Source organism: Staurois parvus, unplaced genomic scaffold (genome assembly GCF_062004578.1).
Source record: "Staurois parvus isolate SC_StPar_1 unplaced genomic scaffold, SC_StPar_1.0 ptg003858l, whole genome shotgun sequence".
Taxonomy (NCBI): domain Eukaryota; kingdom Metazoa; phylum Chordata; class Amphibia; order Anura; family Ranidae; genus Staurois; species Staurois parvus.
Window position 1 is genome coordinate 43446 of NW_028321653.1, and position 14984 is coordinate 58429.

General features: G+C 54.6%; 1 protein-coding gene across 1 annotated transcript in view; it reads right to left on the reverse strand.

Annotated features, from left to right (window-relative positions):
• TET3 (tet methylcytosine dioxygenase 3) overlaps positions 1–14984 on the reverse strand; it is a 59711-nt gene that overhangs the window by 29174 nt on the left and 15553 nt on the right. The window contains exons 3-4 of the mRNA XM_089668115.1: positions 13537–13745; positions 4599–4749 (exon numbers count right to left, since the gene is read on the reverse strand). Of these exons, the coding sequence (XP_089524241.1) occupies positions 4599–4749; positions 13537–13745 (360 nt within the window). The remainder of the gene's footprint in view (positions 1–4598; positions 4750–13536; positions 13746–14984) is intronic.

A 14984-nucleotide genomic window follows, 5' to 3' on the forward strand; every position in this document is an offset into this window, starting at 1 on the left:
ACGGTATATAGTGCAGGTGTATGCGGGGGGTACACTCTGTATACGGTATATAGTGCAGGTGTATGCGGGGGGTACACGCTGTATACGGTATATAGCTCAGGTGTATGCGGGGGGTACACGCTGTATATGGTATATAGTGCAGGTGTATGCGGGGGGTACACGTTGTATACGGTATATAGCTCAGGTGTATGCGGGGGGTACACGCTGTATACGGTATATAGTGCAGGTGTATGCGGGGGGTACACGCTGTATACGGTATATAGCTCAGGTGTATGTGGGGGGTACACGCTGTATACGGTATATAGTGCAGGTGTATGCGGGGGGTACACGCTGTATACGGTATATAGTGCAGGTGTATGCGGGGGGTACGCGCTGTATACTGTATATAGTGCAGGTGTATGCGGGGGGTACACGCTGTATACGGTATATAGTGCAGGTGTATGCGGGGGGTACACGCTGTATACGGTATATAGTGCAGGTGTATGCGGGGGGTACACGCTGTATACGGTATATAGCTCAGGTGTATGTGGGGGGTACACGCTGTATACGGTATATAGTGCAGGTGTATGCGGGGGGTACACGCTGTATACGGTATATAGTGCAGGTGTATGAGGGGGGTACACGCTGTATACGGTATATAGTGCAGGTGTATGCGGGGGGTACACGCTGTATACGGTATATAGTGCAGGTGTATGCGGGGGGTACACGCTGTATACGGTATATAGTGCAGGTGTATGCGGGGGGTACACGCTGTATACGGTATATAGTGCAGGTGTATGCGGGGGGTACACGCTGTATACGGTATATAGTGCAGGTGTATGCGGGGGGTACACGCTGTATACGGTATATAGTGCAGGTGTATGCGGGGGGTACACGCTGTATACGGTATATAGTGCAGGTGTATGCGGGGGGTACACGCTGTATACGGTATATAGTGCAGGTGTATGCGGGGGGTACACGCTGTATACGGTATATAGTGCAGGTGTATGCGGGGGGTACACGCTGTATATAGCTCAGGTGTATGCGGGGGGTACACGCTGTATATGGTATATAGTGCAGGTGTATGCGGGGGGTACGCGCTGTATATAGCTCAGGTGTATGCGGGGGGTACACGCTGTATACGGTATATAGCTCAGGTGTATGTGGGGGGTACACGCTGTATACGGTATATAGTGCAGGTGTATGCGGGGGGTACACGCTGTATACGGTATATAGTGCAGGTGTATGCGGGGGGTACGCGCTGTATACTGTATATAGTGCAGGTGTATGCGGGGGGTACACGCTGTATATGGTATATAGTGCAGGTGTATGCGGGGGGTACACGCTGTATACGGTATATAGCGCAGGTGTATGCGGGGGGTACACGCTGTATACGGTATATAGTGCAGGTGTATGCGGGGGGTACACGCTGTATACGGTATATAGTGCAGGTGTATGCGGGGGGTACACGCTGTATACGGTATATAGTGCAGGTGTATGCGGGGGGTACACGCTGTATACAGTATATAGCGCAGGTGTATGTGGGGGGTACACGCTGTATACGGTATATAGCTCAGGTGTATGCGGGGGGTACACGCTGTATACGGTATATAGTGCAGGTGTATGCGGGGGGTACACGCTGTATACGGTATATAGCTCAGGTGTATGCGGGGGGTACACGCTGTATACGGTATATAGCGCAGGTGTATGCGGGGGGTACACGCTGTATACGGTATATAGCTCAGGTGTATGCGGGGGGTACACGCTGTATACGGTATATAGTGCAGGTGTATGCGGGGGGTACACGCTGTATACGGTATATAGTGCAGGTGTATGCGGGGGGTACACTCTGTATACGGTATATAGCTCAGGTGTATGCGGGGGGTACACGCTGTATACGGTATATAGTGCAGGTGTATGCGGGGGGTACACGCTGTATACGGTATATAGTGCAGGTGTATGCGGGGGGTACACGCTGTATATAGCTCAGGTGTATGCGGGGGGTACACTCTGTATACGGTATATAGCGCAGGTGTATGCGGGGGGTACACGCTGTATACGGTATATAGTGCAGGTGTATGCGGGGGGTACACGCTGTATACGGTATATAGTGCAGGTGTATGCGGGGGGTACACGCTGTATATGGTATATAGTGCAGGTGTATGCGGGGGGTACACTCTGTATACGGTATATAGTGCAGGTGTATGCGGGGGGTACACGCTGTATACGGTATATAGCTCAGGTGTATGCGGGGGGTACACGCTGTATACGGTATATAGCTCAGGTGTATGCGGGGGGTACACGCTGTATACTGTATATAGTGCAGGTGTATGCGGGGGTACACGCTGTATACGGTATATAGCTCAGGTGTATGCGGGGGGTACACGCTGTATACGGTATATAGCTCAGGTGTATGCGGGGGGTACACGCTGTATACGGTATATAGTGCAGGTGTATGCGGGGGGTACACGCTGTATACGGTATATAGCGCAGGTGTATGCGGGGGGTACACGCTGTATACGGTATATAGCTCAGGTGTATGCGGGGGGTACACGCTGTATACTGTATATAGTGCAGGTGTATGCGGGGGTACACGCTGTATACGGTATATAGTGCAGGTGTATGCGGGGGGTACACGCTGTATACGGTATATAGTGCAGGTGTATGCGGGGGGTACACGCTGTATACGGTATATAGTGCAGGTGTATGCGGGGGGTACACGCTGTATACGGTATATAGTGCAGGTGTATGCGGGGGGTACACGCTGTATACGGTATATAGTGCAGGTGTATGCGGGGGGTACACGCTGTATACGGTATATAGCTCAGGTGTATGCGGGGGGTACACGCTGTATACGGTATATAGCTCAGGTGTATGCGGGGGGTACACGCTGTATACGGTATATAGCTCAGGTGTATGCGGGGGGTACACGCTGTATACGGTATATAGCGCAGGTGTATGCGGGGGGTACACGCTGTATACGGTATATAGCTCAGGTGTATGCGGGGGGTACACGCTGTATACGGTATATAGCGCAGGTGTATGCGGGGGGTACACGTTGTATACGGTATATAGCGCAGGTGTATGCGGGGGGTACACGCTGTATACGGTATATAGTGCAGGTGTATGCGGGGGGTACACGCTGTATACGGTATATAGCGCAGGTGTATGCGGGGGGTACACGCTGTATACGGTATATAGCGCAGGTGTATGCGGGGGGTACACGCTGTATACGGTATATAGTGCAGGTGTATGCGGGGGGTACACGCTGTATACGGTATATAGTGCAGGTGTATGCGGGGGGTACACGCTGTATACGGTATATAGCGCAGGTGTATGCGGGGGGTACACGCTGTATACGGTATATAGCGCAGGTGTATGCGGGGGGTACACGCTGTATACGGTATATAGCTCAGGTGTATGTGGGGGGTACGCGCTGTATACGGTATATAGTGCAGGTGTATGCGGGGGGTACACGCTGTATACGGTATATAGTGCAGGTGTATGCGGGGGGTACACGCTGTATACGGTATATAGTGCAGGTGTATGCGGGGGGTACACGCTGTATACGGTATATAGTGCAGGTGTATGCGGGGGGTACACGCTGTATACGGTATATAGTGCAGGTGTATGCGGGGGGTACACGCTGTATACGGTATATAGTGCAGGTGTATGCGGGGGGTACACTCTGTATACGGTATATAGCTCAGGTGTATGCGGGGGGTACACTCTGTATACGGTATATAGTGCAGGTGTATGCGGGGGGTACACGCTGTATACGGTATATAGCTCAGGTGTATGCGGGGGGTACACGCTGTATACGGTATATAGTGCAGGTGTATGCGGGGGGTACACGCTGTATACGGTATATAGTGCAGGTGTATGCGGGGGGTACACGCTGTATACGGTATATAGTGCAGGTGTATGCGGGGGGTACACGCTGTATACGGAATATAGTGCAGGTGTATGCGGGGGGTACACGCTGTATACGGTATATAGTGCAGGTGTATGCGGGGGGTACACGCTGTATACTGTATATAGCTCAGGTGTATGCGGAGGGTATACGCTTGCACCCCCCGATCTCAGCGACTCATCCCCCCCAATCTCAGCGATTCGCAGCCTCCGATCTCAGCGACTCGCAGCCTGTGATCTCAGCGCCTCGTCCCCTCCGATCTCAGCGACTCGCAGCCCCCAATCTCAGCGACTCGCAGCCTGTGATCTCAGCGACTTTGAACCCCAAACTCAGCGACTCGCAGCCCCCAATCTCAGCGACTCGCAGCCTGTGATCTCAGTGCCTCGTCCCCCCCGATCTCAGCGACTCGCAGCCCCCAATCTCAGCGACTCGCAGCCTGTGATCTCAGCGACTCGCAGCCCCCAATCTCAGCGCCTCGTCCCCTCTGATCTCAGCGCCTCGTCCCCTCTGATCTCAGCGCCTCGTCCCCTCTGATCTCAGCGACTTTGAACCCCAAACTCAGCGACTCGCATCCAGCATAAGCATCCAATCAGCAGATGCCATCCATAAAGACAGATCGGTGTTACATGACTCCACCCTGCAACCCCGATATATTCTCCTTGCCTCCTGAGTCCCACCGACACATCAATGGAATCCCTCCACCTACCTCCTTAGGGTTGTCGCCGATCAGCCGGAACTTCCGGGGGGTTTTGCTTCGCGCATACTTGCAGCCATTGAAGTACATGCTCCAGGAACATCCAAAGGAGAAGGAGGCGCCGCAGGTATTGGGGTCCTTCCCTTGGCATGCGCAGGTCCGGCTACAACACACAACAGACACCCAATGAGCACATGGAACTCGCCCCTCCCCTGGTGGGGGGGGGATTTGTAATTTATACAGTATCTCCAGAGTGTCATGTGTGGAGAAATCTCCTCCGACACAACAAGAAACCTGAACCTTCCACTCTGCAACGTTCCGTGTCTGAGCCGGGGGAATGGGAGGAAGAGTGCCCCATCACTGGTGTCAGTGGGAGGATGAGTGCCCCATCACTGGTGTCAGTGGGAGGAATAGTGTCCCATCATTGGTGTCAGTGGGAGGAATAGTGCCCCATCATTGGTGTCAGTGGGAGGAATAGTGCCCCATCATTGGTGTCAGTGGGAGGAATAGTGCCCCATCATTGGTGTCAGTGGGAGGAATAGTGCCCCATCATTGGTGTCAGTGGGAGGAATAGTGCCCCATCATTGGTGTCAGTGGGAGGAATAGTGCCCCATCATTGGTATCAGTGGGAGGAATAGTGCCCCATCACTGGTGTCAGTGGGAGGAATAGTGCCCCATCACTGGTGTCAGTGGGAGGAATAGTGCCCCATCATTGGTGTCAGTGGGAGGAATAGTGCCCCATCATTGATGTCAGTGGGAGGAATAGTGCCCCATCATTGGTGTCAGTGGGAGGGGTAGTGCCCCATCATTGGTGTCAGAGGGAGGAATAGTGCCCCATCATTGGTATCAGTGGGAGGAATAGTGCCCCATCGTTGGTGTCAGTGGGAGGAATAGGGTCCCATCGTTGGTGTCAGTGGGAGGAATAGGGTCCCATCGTTGGTGTCAGTGGGAGGAATAGGGTCCCATCGTTGGTGTCAGTGGGAGGAATAGTGCCCCATCATTGGTGTCAGTGGGAGGAGTAAGTGCCCCATCATTGGTGTCAGTGGGAGGAGTAAGTGCCCCATCATTGGTGTCAGTGGGAGGAATAGTGCCCCATCATTGGTGTCAGTGGGAGGAATAGTGCCCCATCATTGGTGTCAGTGGGAGGAATAGTGCCCCATCATTGGTGTCAGTGGGAGGAATAGTGCCCCATCATTGATGTCAGTGGGAGGAATAGTGCCCCATCATTGGTGTCAGTGGGAGGAATAGTGCCCCATCATTGGTGTCAGTGGGAGGAATAGTGCCCCATCATTGGTATCAGTGGGAGGAATAGTGCCCCATCATTGGTGTCAGTGGGAGGAATAGTGCCCCATCACTGGTGTCAGTGGGAGGAATAGTGCCCCATCACTGGTGTCAGTGGGAGGAATAGTGTCCCATCACTGGTGTCAGTGGGAGGAATAGTGCCCCATCATTGGTGTCAGTGGGAGGAATAGTGCCCCATCATTGATGTCAGTGGGAGGAATAGTGCCCCATCATTGGTGTCAGTGGGAGGGGTAGTGCCCCATCATTGGTGTCAGAGGGAGGAATAGTGCCCCATCATTGGTATCAGTGGGAGGAATAGTGTCCCATCATTGGTGTCAGAGGGAGGAATAGTGCCCCATCATTGGTGTCAGAGGGAGGAATAGTGCCCCATCATTGGTGTCAGTGGGAGGAATAGTGCCCCATCGTTGGTGTCAGTGGGAGGAATAGCGCCCCATCATTGGTATCAGTGGGAGGAATAGCGCCCCATCATTGGTGTCAGTGGGAGGAATAGCGCCCCATCATTGGTGTCAGTGGGAGGAATAGTGCCCCATCATTGGTGTCAGTGGGAGGAATAGTGCCCCATCATTGGTGTCAGTGGGAGGAATAGTGCCCCATCGTTGGTGTCAGTGGGAGGAATAGGGTCCCATCGTTGGTGTCAGTGGGAGGAATAGGGTCCCATCGTTGGTGTCAGTGGGAGGAATAGGGTCCCATCGTTGGTGTCAGTGGGAGGAATAGTGCCCCATCATTGGTGTCAGTGGGAGGAGTAAGTGCCCCATCATTGGTGTCAGTGGGAGGAGTAAGTGCCCCATCATTGGTGTCAGTGGGAGGAATAGCGCCCCATCATTGGTGTCAGTGGGAGGAATAGTGCCCCATCATTGGTGTCAGTGGGAGGAATAGTGCCCCATCATTGGTGTCAGTGGGAGGAATAGTGCCCCATCATTGGTGTCAGTGGGAGGAGTAAGTGCCCCATCATCCCCTCTAAGAATACTTCCTGCGCCTCCTTCTACAGAGCCGATGTCTGTGATTGGCCAGCATGACCCAAAATCCTGTTCAGACTAAAGCCAACAGCTTTGGGAATCATTGGTAGAGAATATTGGAAGCAATCACATTCCTCGATGATGCCGAATGCCGGCCTGTGAATGGACAGAACGAAAAAAGCTATTGGCTGCAAGAGTTGGGTGTGGCCAGCTCAGTGGATTGCTGTAGGAAAGTCCTGGATTCTTTCTTGGATACACAGAATATAACTGGATAGAACATTTATAGGGAACGTTGATCCAGGGAATATCCGATTGCCTCTCGGGGGGTCAGGAAGGAATGTTTCCCCTGCAGGAGCACATTGGATCGTGCTTTGCTGGGTTTTTTGCCTTCCTCTGGATCAACTGTGGGTGTAGGATTAGAACTTTTTTGTTTTTTTAAAGGCGGAACTGGATGGACTTTTGTCTGTTTTCAGCCAGACTAACTATGTAACTATGGGTCTCATTGGCTAATGCCGGCCGGACAGGTCTGATTGGCTGATCCCGGCCAGATGGGTGTCACTGACTGATCCCGGCAAGATGGGTCTCATTGGCTGATCCTGGCCGGATGGGTCTGATTGGCTGATCCCGGCCGGATGGGTCTGATTGGCTGATCCCGGCTGGATGGGTCTCATTGGCTGATCCCAGCTGAATGGGTCTCATTGGCTGGCTGATCCCGGCTGGATGGGTCTCATTGGCTGATCCCGGCCGGTTGGGTCTCATTGGCTGATCCCGGCCGGTTGGGTCTCATTGGCTGATCCCGGCCGGTTGGGTCTCACTGACTGATCCCGGCCGGATGGGTCTCCCTGGCTGATCCCGGCCGGTTGGGTCTCAATGGCTGATCCCGGCCGGTTGGGTCTCACTGGCTGATCCCGGCCGGTTGGGTCTCACTGGCTGATCCCGGCCGGTTGGGTCTCAATGGCTGATCCCGGCCGGTTGGGTCTCACTGGCTGATCCCGGCCGGTTGGGTCTCACTGGCTGATCCCGGCCGGATGGGTCTCCCTGGCTGATCCCGGCCGGTTGGGTCTCAATGGCTGATCCCGGCCGGTTGGGTCTCACTGGCTGATCCCGGCCGGTTGGGTCTCAATGGCTGATCCCGGCCGGTTGGGTCTCACTGGCTGATCCCGGCCGGTTGGGTCTCACTGGCTGATCCCGGCCGGTTGGGTCTCACTGGCTGATCCCGGCCGGTTGGGTCTCACTGGCTGATCCCGGCCGGTTGGGTCTCACTGGCTGATCCCGGTCGGTTGGGTCTCACTGGCTGATCCCGGTCGGTTGGGTCTCAATGGCTGATCCCGGTCGGTTGGGTCTCAATGGCTGATCCCGGCCGGTTGGGTCTCACTGGCTGATCCTGGCCGGATGGGTCTCCCTGGCTGATCCCGGCCGGTTGGGTCTCAATGGCTGATCCCGGTCGGTTGGGTCTCACTGGCTGATCCCGGCCGGTTGGGTCTCACTGGCTGATCCCGGTCGGTTGGGTCTCACTGGCTGATCCCGGCCGGATGGGTCTCCCTGGCTGATCCCGGCCGGTTGGGTCTCACTGGCTGATCCCGGCCGGTTGGGTCTCACTGGCTGATCCCGGTCGGTTGGGTCTCACTGGCTGATCCCGGCTGGTTGGGTCTCACTGGCTGATCCCGGCCGGTTGGGTCTCACTGGCTGATCCCGGTCGGTTGGGTCTCACTGGCTGATCCCGGCCGGTTGCGTCTCACTGGCTGATCCCGGCCGGATGGGTCTCATTGGCTGATCCCGACCGGTTGGGTCTCATTGGCTGATCCCGACCGGTTGGGTCTCATTGGCTGATGCTGGCCGTTCTGACACACCCACACTATTTCCATCACTTTACTGCAGAGCTGAGCCACAAGATGGAGTCTCAGAGGAAAACAGGTTGTCACCAATGGAGAAAGGATCAGCTGATCAGGATGGGGGGATTCGCCCTCCCCCCCCCTCTGCCCGCCTTGCTGGGGCCCGGCTTACACATTGCTGGTCCTCTTCCTAGAAACTTTCATCTTTAATGTTTTGTAGAACTTCATCAGCTTCATGTGAACAGTTTAATGAGTGTTGTGGAGGGCGGAGGGGCTACTCAGGATTATCAGGTAGGAAGATGGCAGTGGGAGGGGCTCACAGAAAAGGAAGGCCGGCCCTGGGATTGAGCACCCAAACAGATTTGTCAAGTTCGATGGAGATGTGGGGGTGGCAAGCTCAGGGATGGCAGCCTTGGATGTCACTGCTACCCCTACCAGCCGGGAGGGCAGACCATCTGGGAGGGGTGGTGAGGGTAGTGCAGGAAGGCCTAGACTGGGAGGGTAGTGCAGGAAGGCCTAGACTGGGAGGGAGGGTAGTGCAGGATGGCCTAGACTGGGGTGAGGGTAGTGCAGGATGGCCTAGACTGGGGTGAGGGTAGTGCAGGAAGGCCTAGACTGGGGTGAGGGTAGTGCAGGATGGCCTAGACTGGGGAGAGGGTAGTGCAGGATGGCCTAGACTGGGAGGGAGGGTAGTGCAGGAAGGCCTAGACTGGGGGGAGGGTAGTGCAGGATGGCCTAGACTGGGGGGAGGGTAGTGCAGGATGGCCTAGACTGGGAGGGAGGGTAGTGCAGGAAGGCCTAGACTGGGGGGAGAGTAGTGCAGGATGGCCTAGACTGGGAGGGAGGGTAGTGCAGGAAGGCCTAGACTGGGGGGAGGGTAGTGCAGGATGGTCTAGACTGGGGGGAGGGTAGTGCAGGATGGCCTAGACTGGGAGGGAGGGTAGTGCAGGAAGGCCTAGACTGGGGGGAGAGTAGTGCAGGAAGGCCTAGACTGGGGGGAGGGTAGTGCAGGAAGGCCTAGACTGGGGGGAGGGTAGTGCAGGAAGGCCTAGACTGGGGGGAGGGTAGTGCAGGAAGGCCTAGACTGGGGGGAGGGTAGTGCAGGAAGGCCTAGACTGGGGGGAGGGTAGTGCAGGAAGGCCTAGACTTGGGGGAGGGTAGTGCAGGAAGGCCTAGACTGGGGGAAGGGTAGTGCAGGAAGGCCTAGACTGGGGGGAGGGTAGTGCAGGAAGGCCTAGACTGGGGGAAGGGTAGTGCAGGAAGGCCTAGACTGGGGGGAGGGTAGTGCAGGAAGGCCTAGACTGGGAGGGAGGGTAGTGCAGGAAGGCCTAGACTGGGGGGAGGGTAGTGCAGGAAGGCCTAGACTGGGGGGAGAGTAGTGCAGGAAGGCCTAGACTGGGAGGGAGGGTAGTGCAGGAAGGCCTAGACTGGGGGGAGGGTAGTGCAGGAAAGCCTAGACTGGGGGGAGGGTAGTACAGGAAGGCCTAGACTGGGGGGAGGGTAGTGCAGGAAGGCCTAGACTGGGGGGAGGGTAGTGCAGGAAAGCCTAGACTGGGGGGAGGGTAGTGCAGGAAGGCCTAGACTGGGGGGAGGGTAGTGCAGGAAGGCCTAGACTGGGGGGAGGGTAGTGCAGGAAAGCCTAGACTGGGGGGAGGGTAGTGCAGGAAAGCCTAGACTGGGGGGAGGGTAGTGCAGGAAAGCCTAGACTGGGGGGAGGGTAGTGCAGGAAGGCCTAGACTGGGGGGAGGGTAGTGCAGGAAGGCCTAGACTGGGGGGAGGGTAGTGCAGGAAGGCCTAGACAGCTGGTGCCAGGGTTCGGCATGTGGTGGACCCGGTTGATACATTACTGGGGGGGGGCTGGGCATGACCCGGCTGTCTTGGTCCATGCTGGAAACAATGACAGAATACATGGAAGGTGGCGGCTCCATAAGAATCAATGTAAAGAACTCGGCTGCAAGTTGAAGGGAAGGACCTCCAAGGTGATATTCTCTGAAATGGTACCGGTGTCATGTGCAACTCAGGAGAGACGGGGAGATCAGAGAACTCCATGCATGGCTGAAGGCCTGGTGTAAGAGGGATGGATTTGGGTTCCTAGAGCACTGCGCTGACTTTTCATTGGGGTGCAACCTATATGCTAGAGATGGTCTGCACCTAATGGAAGGGGGTCTGCTGTGCTGGGGGAGGGGTTTATGGGGAGGCTGGAGGAGTATATAAACTAGGATGGAGGGGGAGGGAGAATTTGATTATAACGGGGTAGACAGATCAGACCGGGGTCAGTACTTATTGGGGGGTGGAATGGGGAAAGATGGGGGGAGGGCTATGGCAGATGATAAGAAGGTTCCCATGTTACAAACAACCAGTGGAATTGGTACCATTTGTATGAAAATAACAAATACATAAAATACGTGAATGAACAAGGTGTCAATGAATGGACAAGGTGTCAGTGAATGGACAAGGTGTCAGTGAATGGACAAGGTGTCAGTGAATGGACAAGGTGTCAGTGAATGGACAAGGTGTCAGTGAATGGAAGTGTTTGTTCCCCAATGCCAGAAGTCTGCCCAGCACAATCGGTGAGTTGGAAGGTTCGGTGAATGAAGAGAACAAGGATTGGATTGGTATTGCTGAATCTTGGCTTCATTCCTCACATGACTGGGCCATTCATATTCCTGGCTAGGTTCTCTTTCGGAGAGACGGGGGAATAGGAAAGGGGGTGGAGTCTGTCGGGAATGGGGGTGGAGTCTGTCTGGAATAGGAAAGGGGGTGGAGTCTGTCTGGAATAGGAAAGGGGGTGGAGTCTGTCGGGAATGGGGGTGGAGTCTGTCTGGAATAGGAAAGGGGGTGGAGTCTGTCTCTATGTGAGAAGTGCTCTCAGAGCGAGTGTGAAAGAGGACCTAGTTGATGGAGAGTGTGGTGAGGCTGAAGTATTATGGGTGGAACTGCACATGGGGGGCGGTACTACAAAGGTCATCATTGGAGTTTGGTATAGGCCTCCCAGTGCTAATGAGGAGGTGGAGACTCAGCTCCTCCCACAGATGGAAAGGGCTGGAACAGTGATAATAATGGGGGATGGTAACTACCCGGAAAGTGACTGGAGTAATGGGACTGCAGGAACAGTTAAAGGGCAAAAATACACAAACCTAATACAGGACAATTTTATGGTCCAGTTCATAGAAGCCCCAACTGGGAATGATGCTCTGCTGGACCTGGTCATCTCCAACCATGCAGAGATTATTACGAATGTCCATATAAAAGAACATCTGGGTAGCCGTGACCATAACATTTATTGTTAGCTGGAAACAGCGAGCACATAGGGGAAAAGGCGGTGAACATGGTATACTTGGACAGAGGGGTGGTGGTGGATGTGGTATACTTGGACAGAGGGGTGGTGGTGGATGTGGTATACTTGGACAGAGGGGTGGCGGTGGATGTGGTATACTTGGACAGAGGGGTGGTGGTGGACGTGGTATACTTGGACAGAGGGGTGGCGGTGGACGTGGTATACTTGGACAGAGGGGTGGCGGTGGACGTGGTATACTTGGACAGAGGGGTGGCTGTGGACGTGGTATACTTGGACAGAGGGGTGGCTGTGGACGTGGTATACTTGGACAGAGGGGTGGCTGTGGACGTTGTATACTTGGACAGAGGGGTGGTGGTGGACGTGGTATACTTGGACAGAAGGGTGGCGGTGGACGTGGTATACTTGGACAGAAGGGTGGCGGTGGACGTGGTATATTTGGACAGAAGAGTGGTTGTGGACGTGGTATACTTGGACAGAGGGGTGGCGGTGGACGTGGTATACTTGGACAGAAGAATGGCGGTGGACGTGGTATACTTGGACAGAGGGGTGGCTGTGGATGTGGTATACTTGGACAGAGGGGTGGCGGTGGACGTGGTATACTTGGACAGAGGGGTGGCTGTGGACGTGGTATACTTGGACAGAGGGGTGGCTGTGGACGTGGTATACTTGGACAGAGGGGTGGCTGTGGACGTGGTATACTTGGACAGAGGGGTGGCTGTGGACGTTGTATACTTGGACAGAGGGGTGGTGGTGGACGTGGTATACTTGGACAGAAGGGTGGCGGTGGACGTGGTATATTTGGACAGAAGGGTGGCTGTGGACGTGGTATACTTGGACAGAGGGGTGGCTGTGGACGTTGTATACTTCAATAGAGGGGTGGCTGTGGACGTGGTATACTTGGACAGAGGGGCGGCTGTGGACGTGGTATACTTGGACAGAGGGGTGGCGGTGGACGTGGTGTACTTGGACAGAGGGATGATGGTGGACGTGGTATATTTTGACAGAAGAGTGGCTGTGGACGTGGTATGCTTGGAGCGTCTCATCACTGTACTGGGCTTGACATCTTCTGTAGATATCGGCGGGTTTTACGCCTTCGTTCACAAGAAACATCGCCACACACTGTTCCATGCACGCACTACCACTGATGTCTGCCATCTTGGACGAGCCCGCGACATACGTGCCCCCTATCAGTAATAGGACACATTTGCTACTTACTACTGCGTGTATTACCGCCACACCAGAATCTCTTTTTATACCTGGTCCCGGTTTGACTTGAATGCATGGAGTGGCCATTTATGACTAGTAGGCTGCACAGTGGTTGTGGCTTGTGCTCTCTCTGGCTGACGGTCCATATCAGCGATTGTTGATCAGAGAGCCCAATGATGGCCCCTAACTGAGGACAATTCTTATAGGTTGTACAGAGTGGAAATAACAGGAATACAAGAATGTAAAAAAGTGAAAATGACTTTATCAGGAAATGATTGGTGAATGATTGGTGAATGATCAGGGAATGATTGGTGAATGGTCAGGGAATGATCCATATTGGATGTAAGAAGACTCACTCGTCATTCAGGCCACATCTTCTTGAGGTGGGGTTTCCGTATTTGGTGATGGTCTCTGTGATGGTGGTATAGAGCGAGTCTCCCAGGGAGCGCGAGATTCCCTCCCATGCCATGATTAGGATGATGATGACGGCATTCTCACAACTGTGACCAGCCCGATGCCGAACCAAAACCAGGAGCTTCTCCTCCTCGCTCTGCCTGCGGATGACCTGAACAAAACACAACAACATCATTCAGTTCCCAGGAATATGATGGAATTACACAGTTGGGAAGGTTGAATACACACCAGTCCATCCTGTCCATCCTGTGTGTTTGATCATTTCAAAAAACATTGCTGTATCCCTGTATACTGTGCTCCCCATATCCCTGTATACTGTGCTCCCCGTATCCCTGTATACTGTGCTCCCCGTATCCCTGCATAATGTGCTCCCCGTATCCCTGCATACTGTGCTCCCCGTATCCCTGTATACTGTGCTCCCCGTATACTGTGCTCCCCGTATCCCTGTATACTGTGCTCCCCGTATCCCCGTATACTGTGCTCCCCGTATCCCTGTATACTGTGCTCCCCGTATCCCTGCATACTGTGCTCCCCGTATCCCTGCATACTGTGCTCCCCGTATCCCTGCATACTGTGCTCCCCGTATCCCTGCATACTGTGCTCCCCGTATCCCTGCATACTGTGCTCCCCGTATACTGAGCTCCCCATATCCCTGTATACTGTGCTCCCCGTATACTGAGCTCCCCGTATCCCCGTATACTGTGCTCCCCGTATCCCTGTATACTGTGCTCCCCGTATCCCTGCATACTGTGCTCCACGTATCCCTGCATACTGTGCTCCCCGTATCCTGAGCTCCCCGTATCCCTGTATACTGTGCTCCCCGTATCCCTGCATACTGTGCTCCCCGTATCCCTGTATACTGAGCTCCCCGTATCCCTGTATACTGTGCTCCCCGTATACTGTGCTCCCCGTATCCCTGTATACTGTGCTCCCCGTATCCCTGCATACTGTGCTCCCCGTATCCCTGTATACTGTGCTCCCCGTATACTGTGCTCCCCGTATCCCTGTATACTGTGCTCCCCGTATCCCTGTATACTGTGCTCCCCGTATACTGTGCTCCCCGTATCCCTGTATACTGTGCTCCCCGTATCCCTGTATACTGTGCTCCCCGTATCCCTGCATACTGTGCTCCCCGTATCCCTGCATACTGTGCTCCCCGTATACTGAGCTCCCCGTATCCCTGTATACTGTGCTCCCCGTATCCCCGTATACTGTGCTCCCCGTATCCCTGTATACTGTGCTCCCCGTATCCCTGTATACTGTGCTCCCCGTATCCCCGTATACTGTGCTCCCCGTATCCCTGTATACTGTGCTCCCCGTATCCCTGCATACTGTGCTCCACGTATCCCTGCATACTGTGCTCCCCGTATCCTGAGCTCCCCGTATCCCT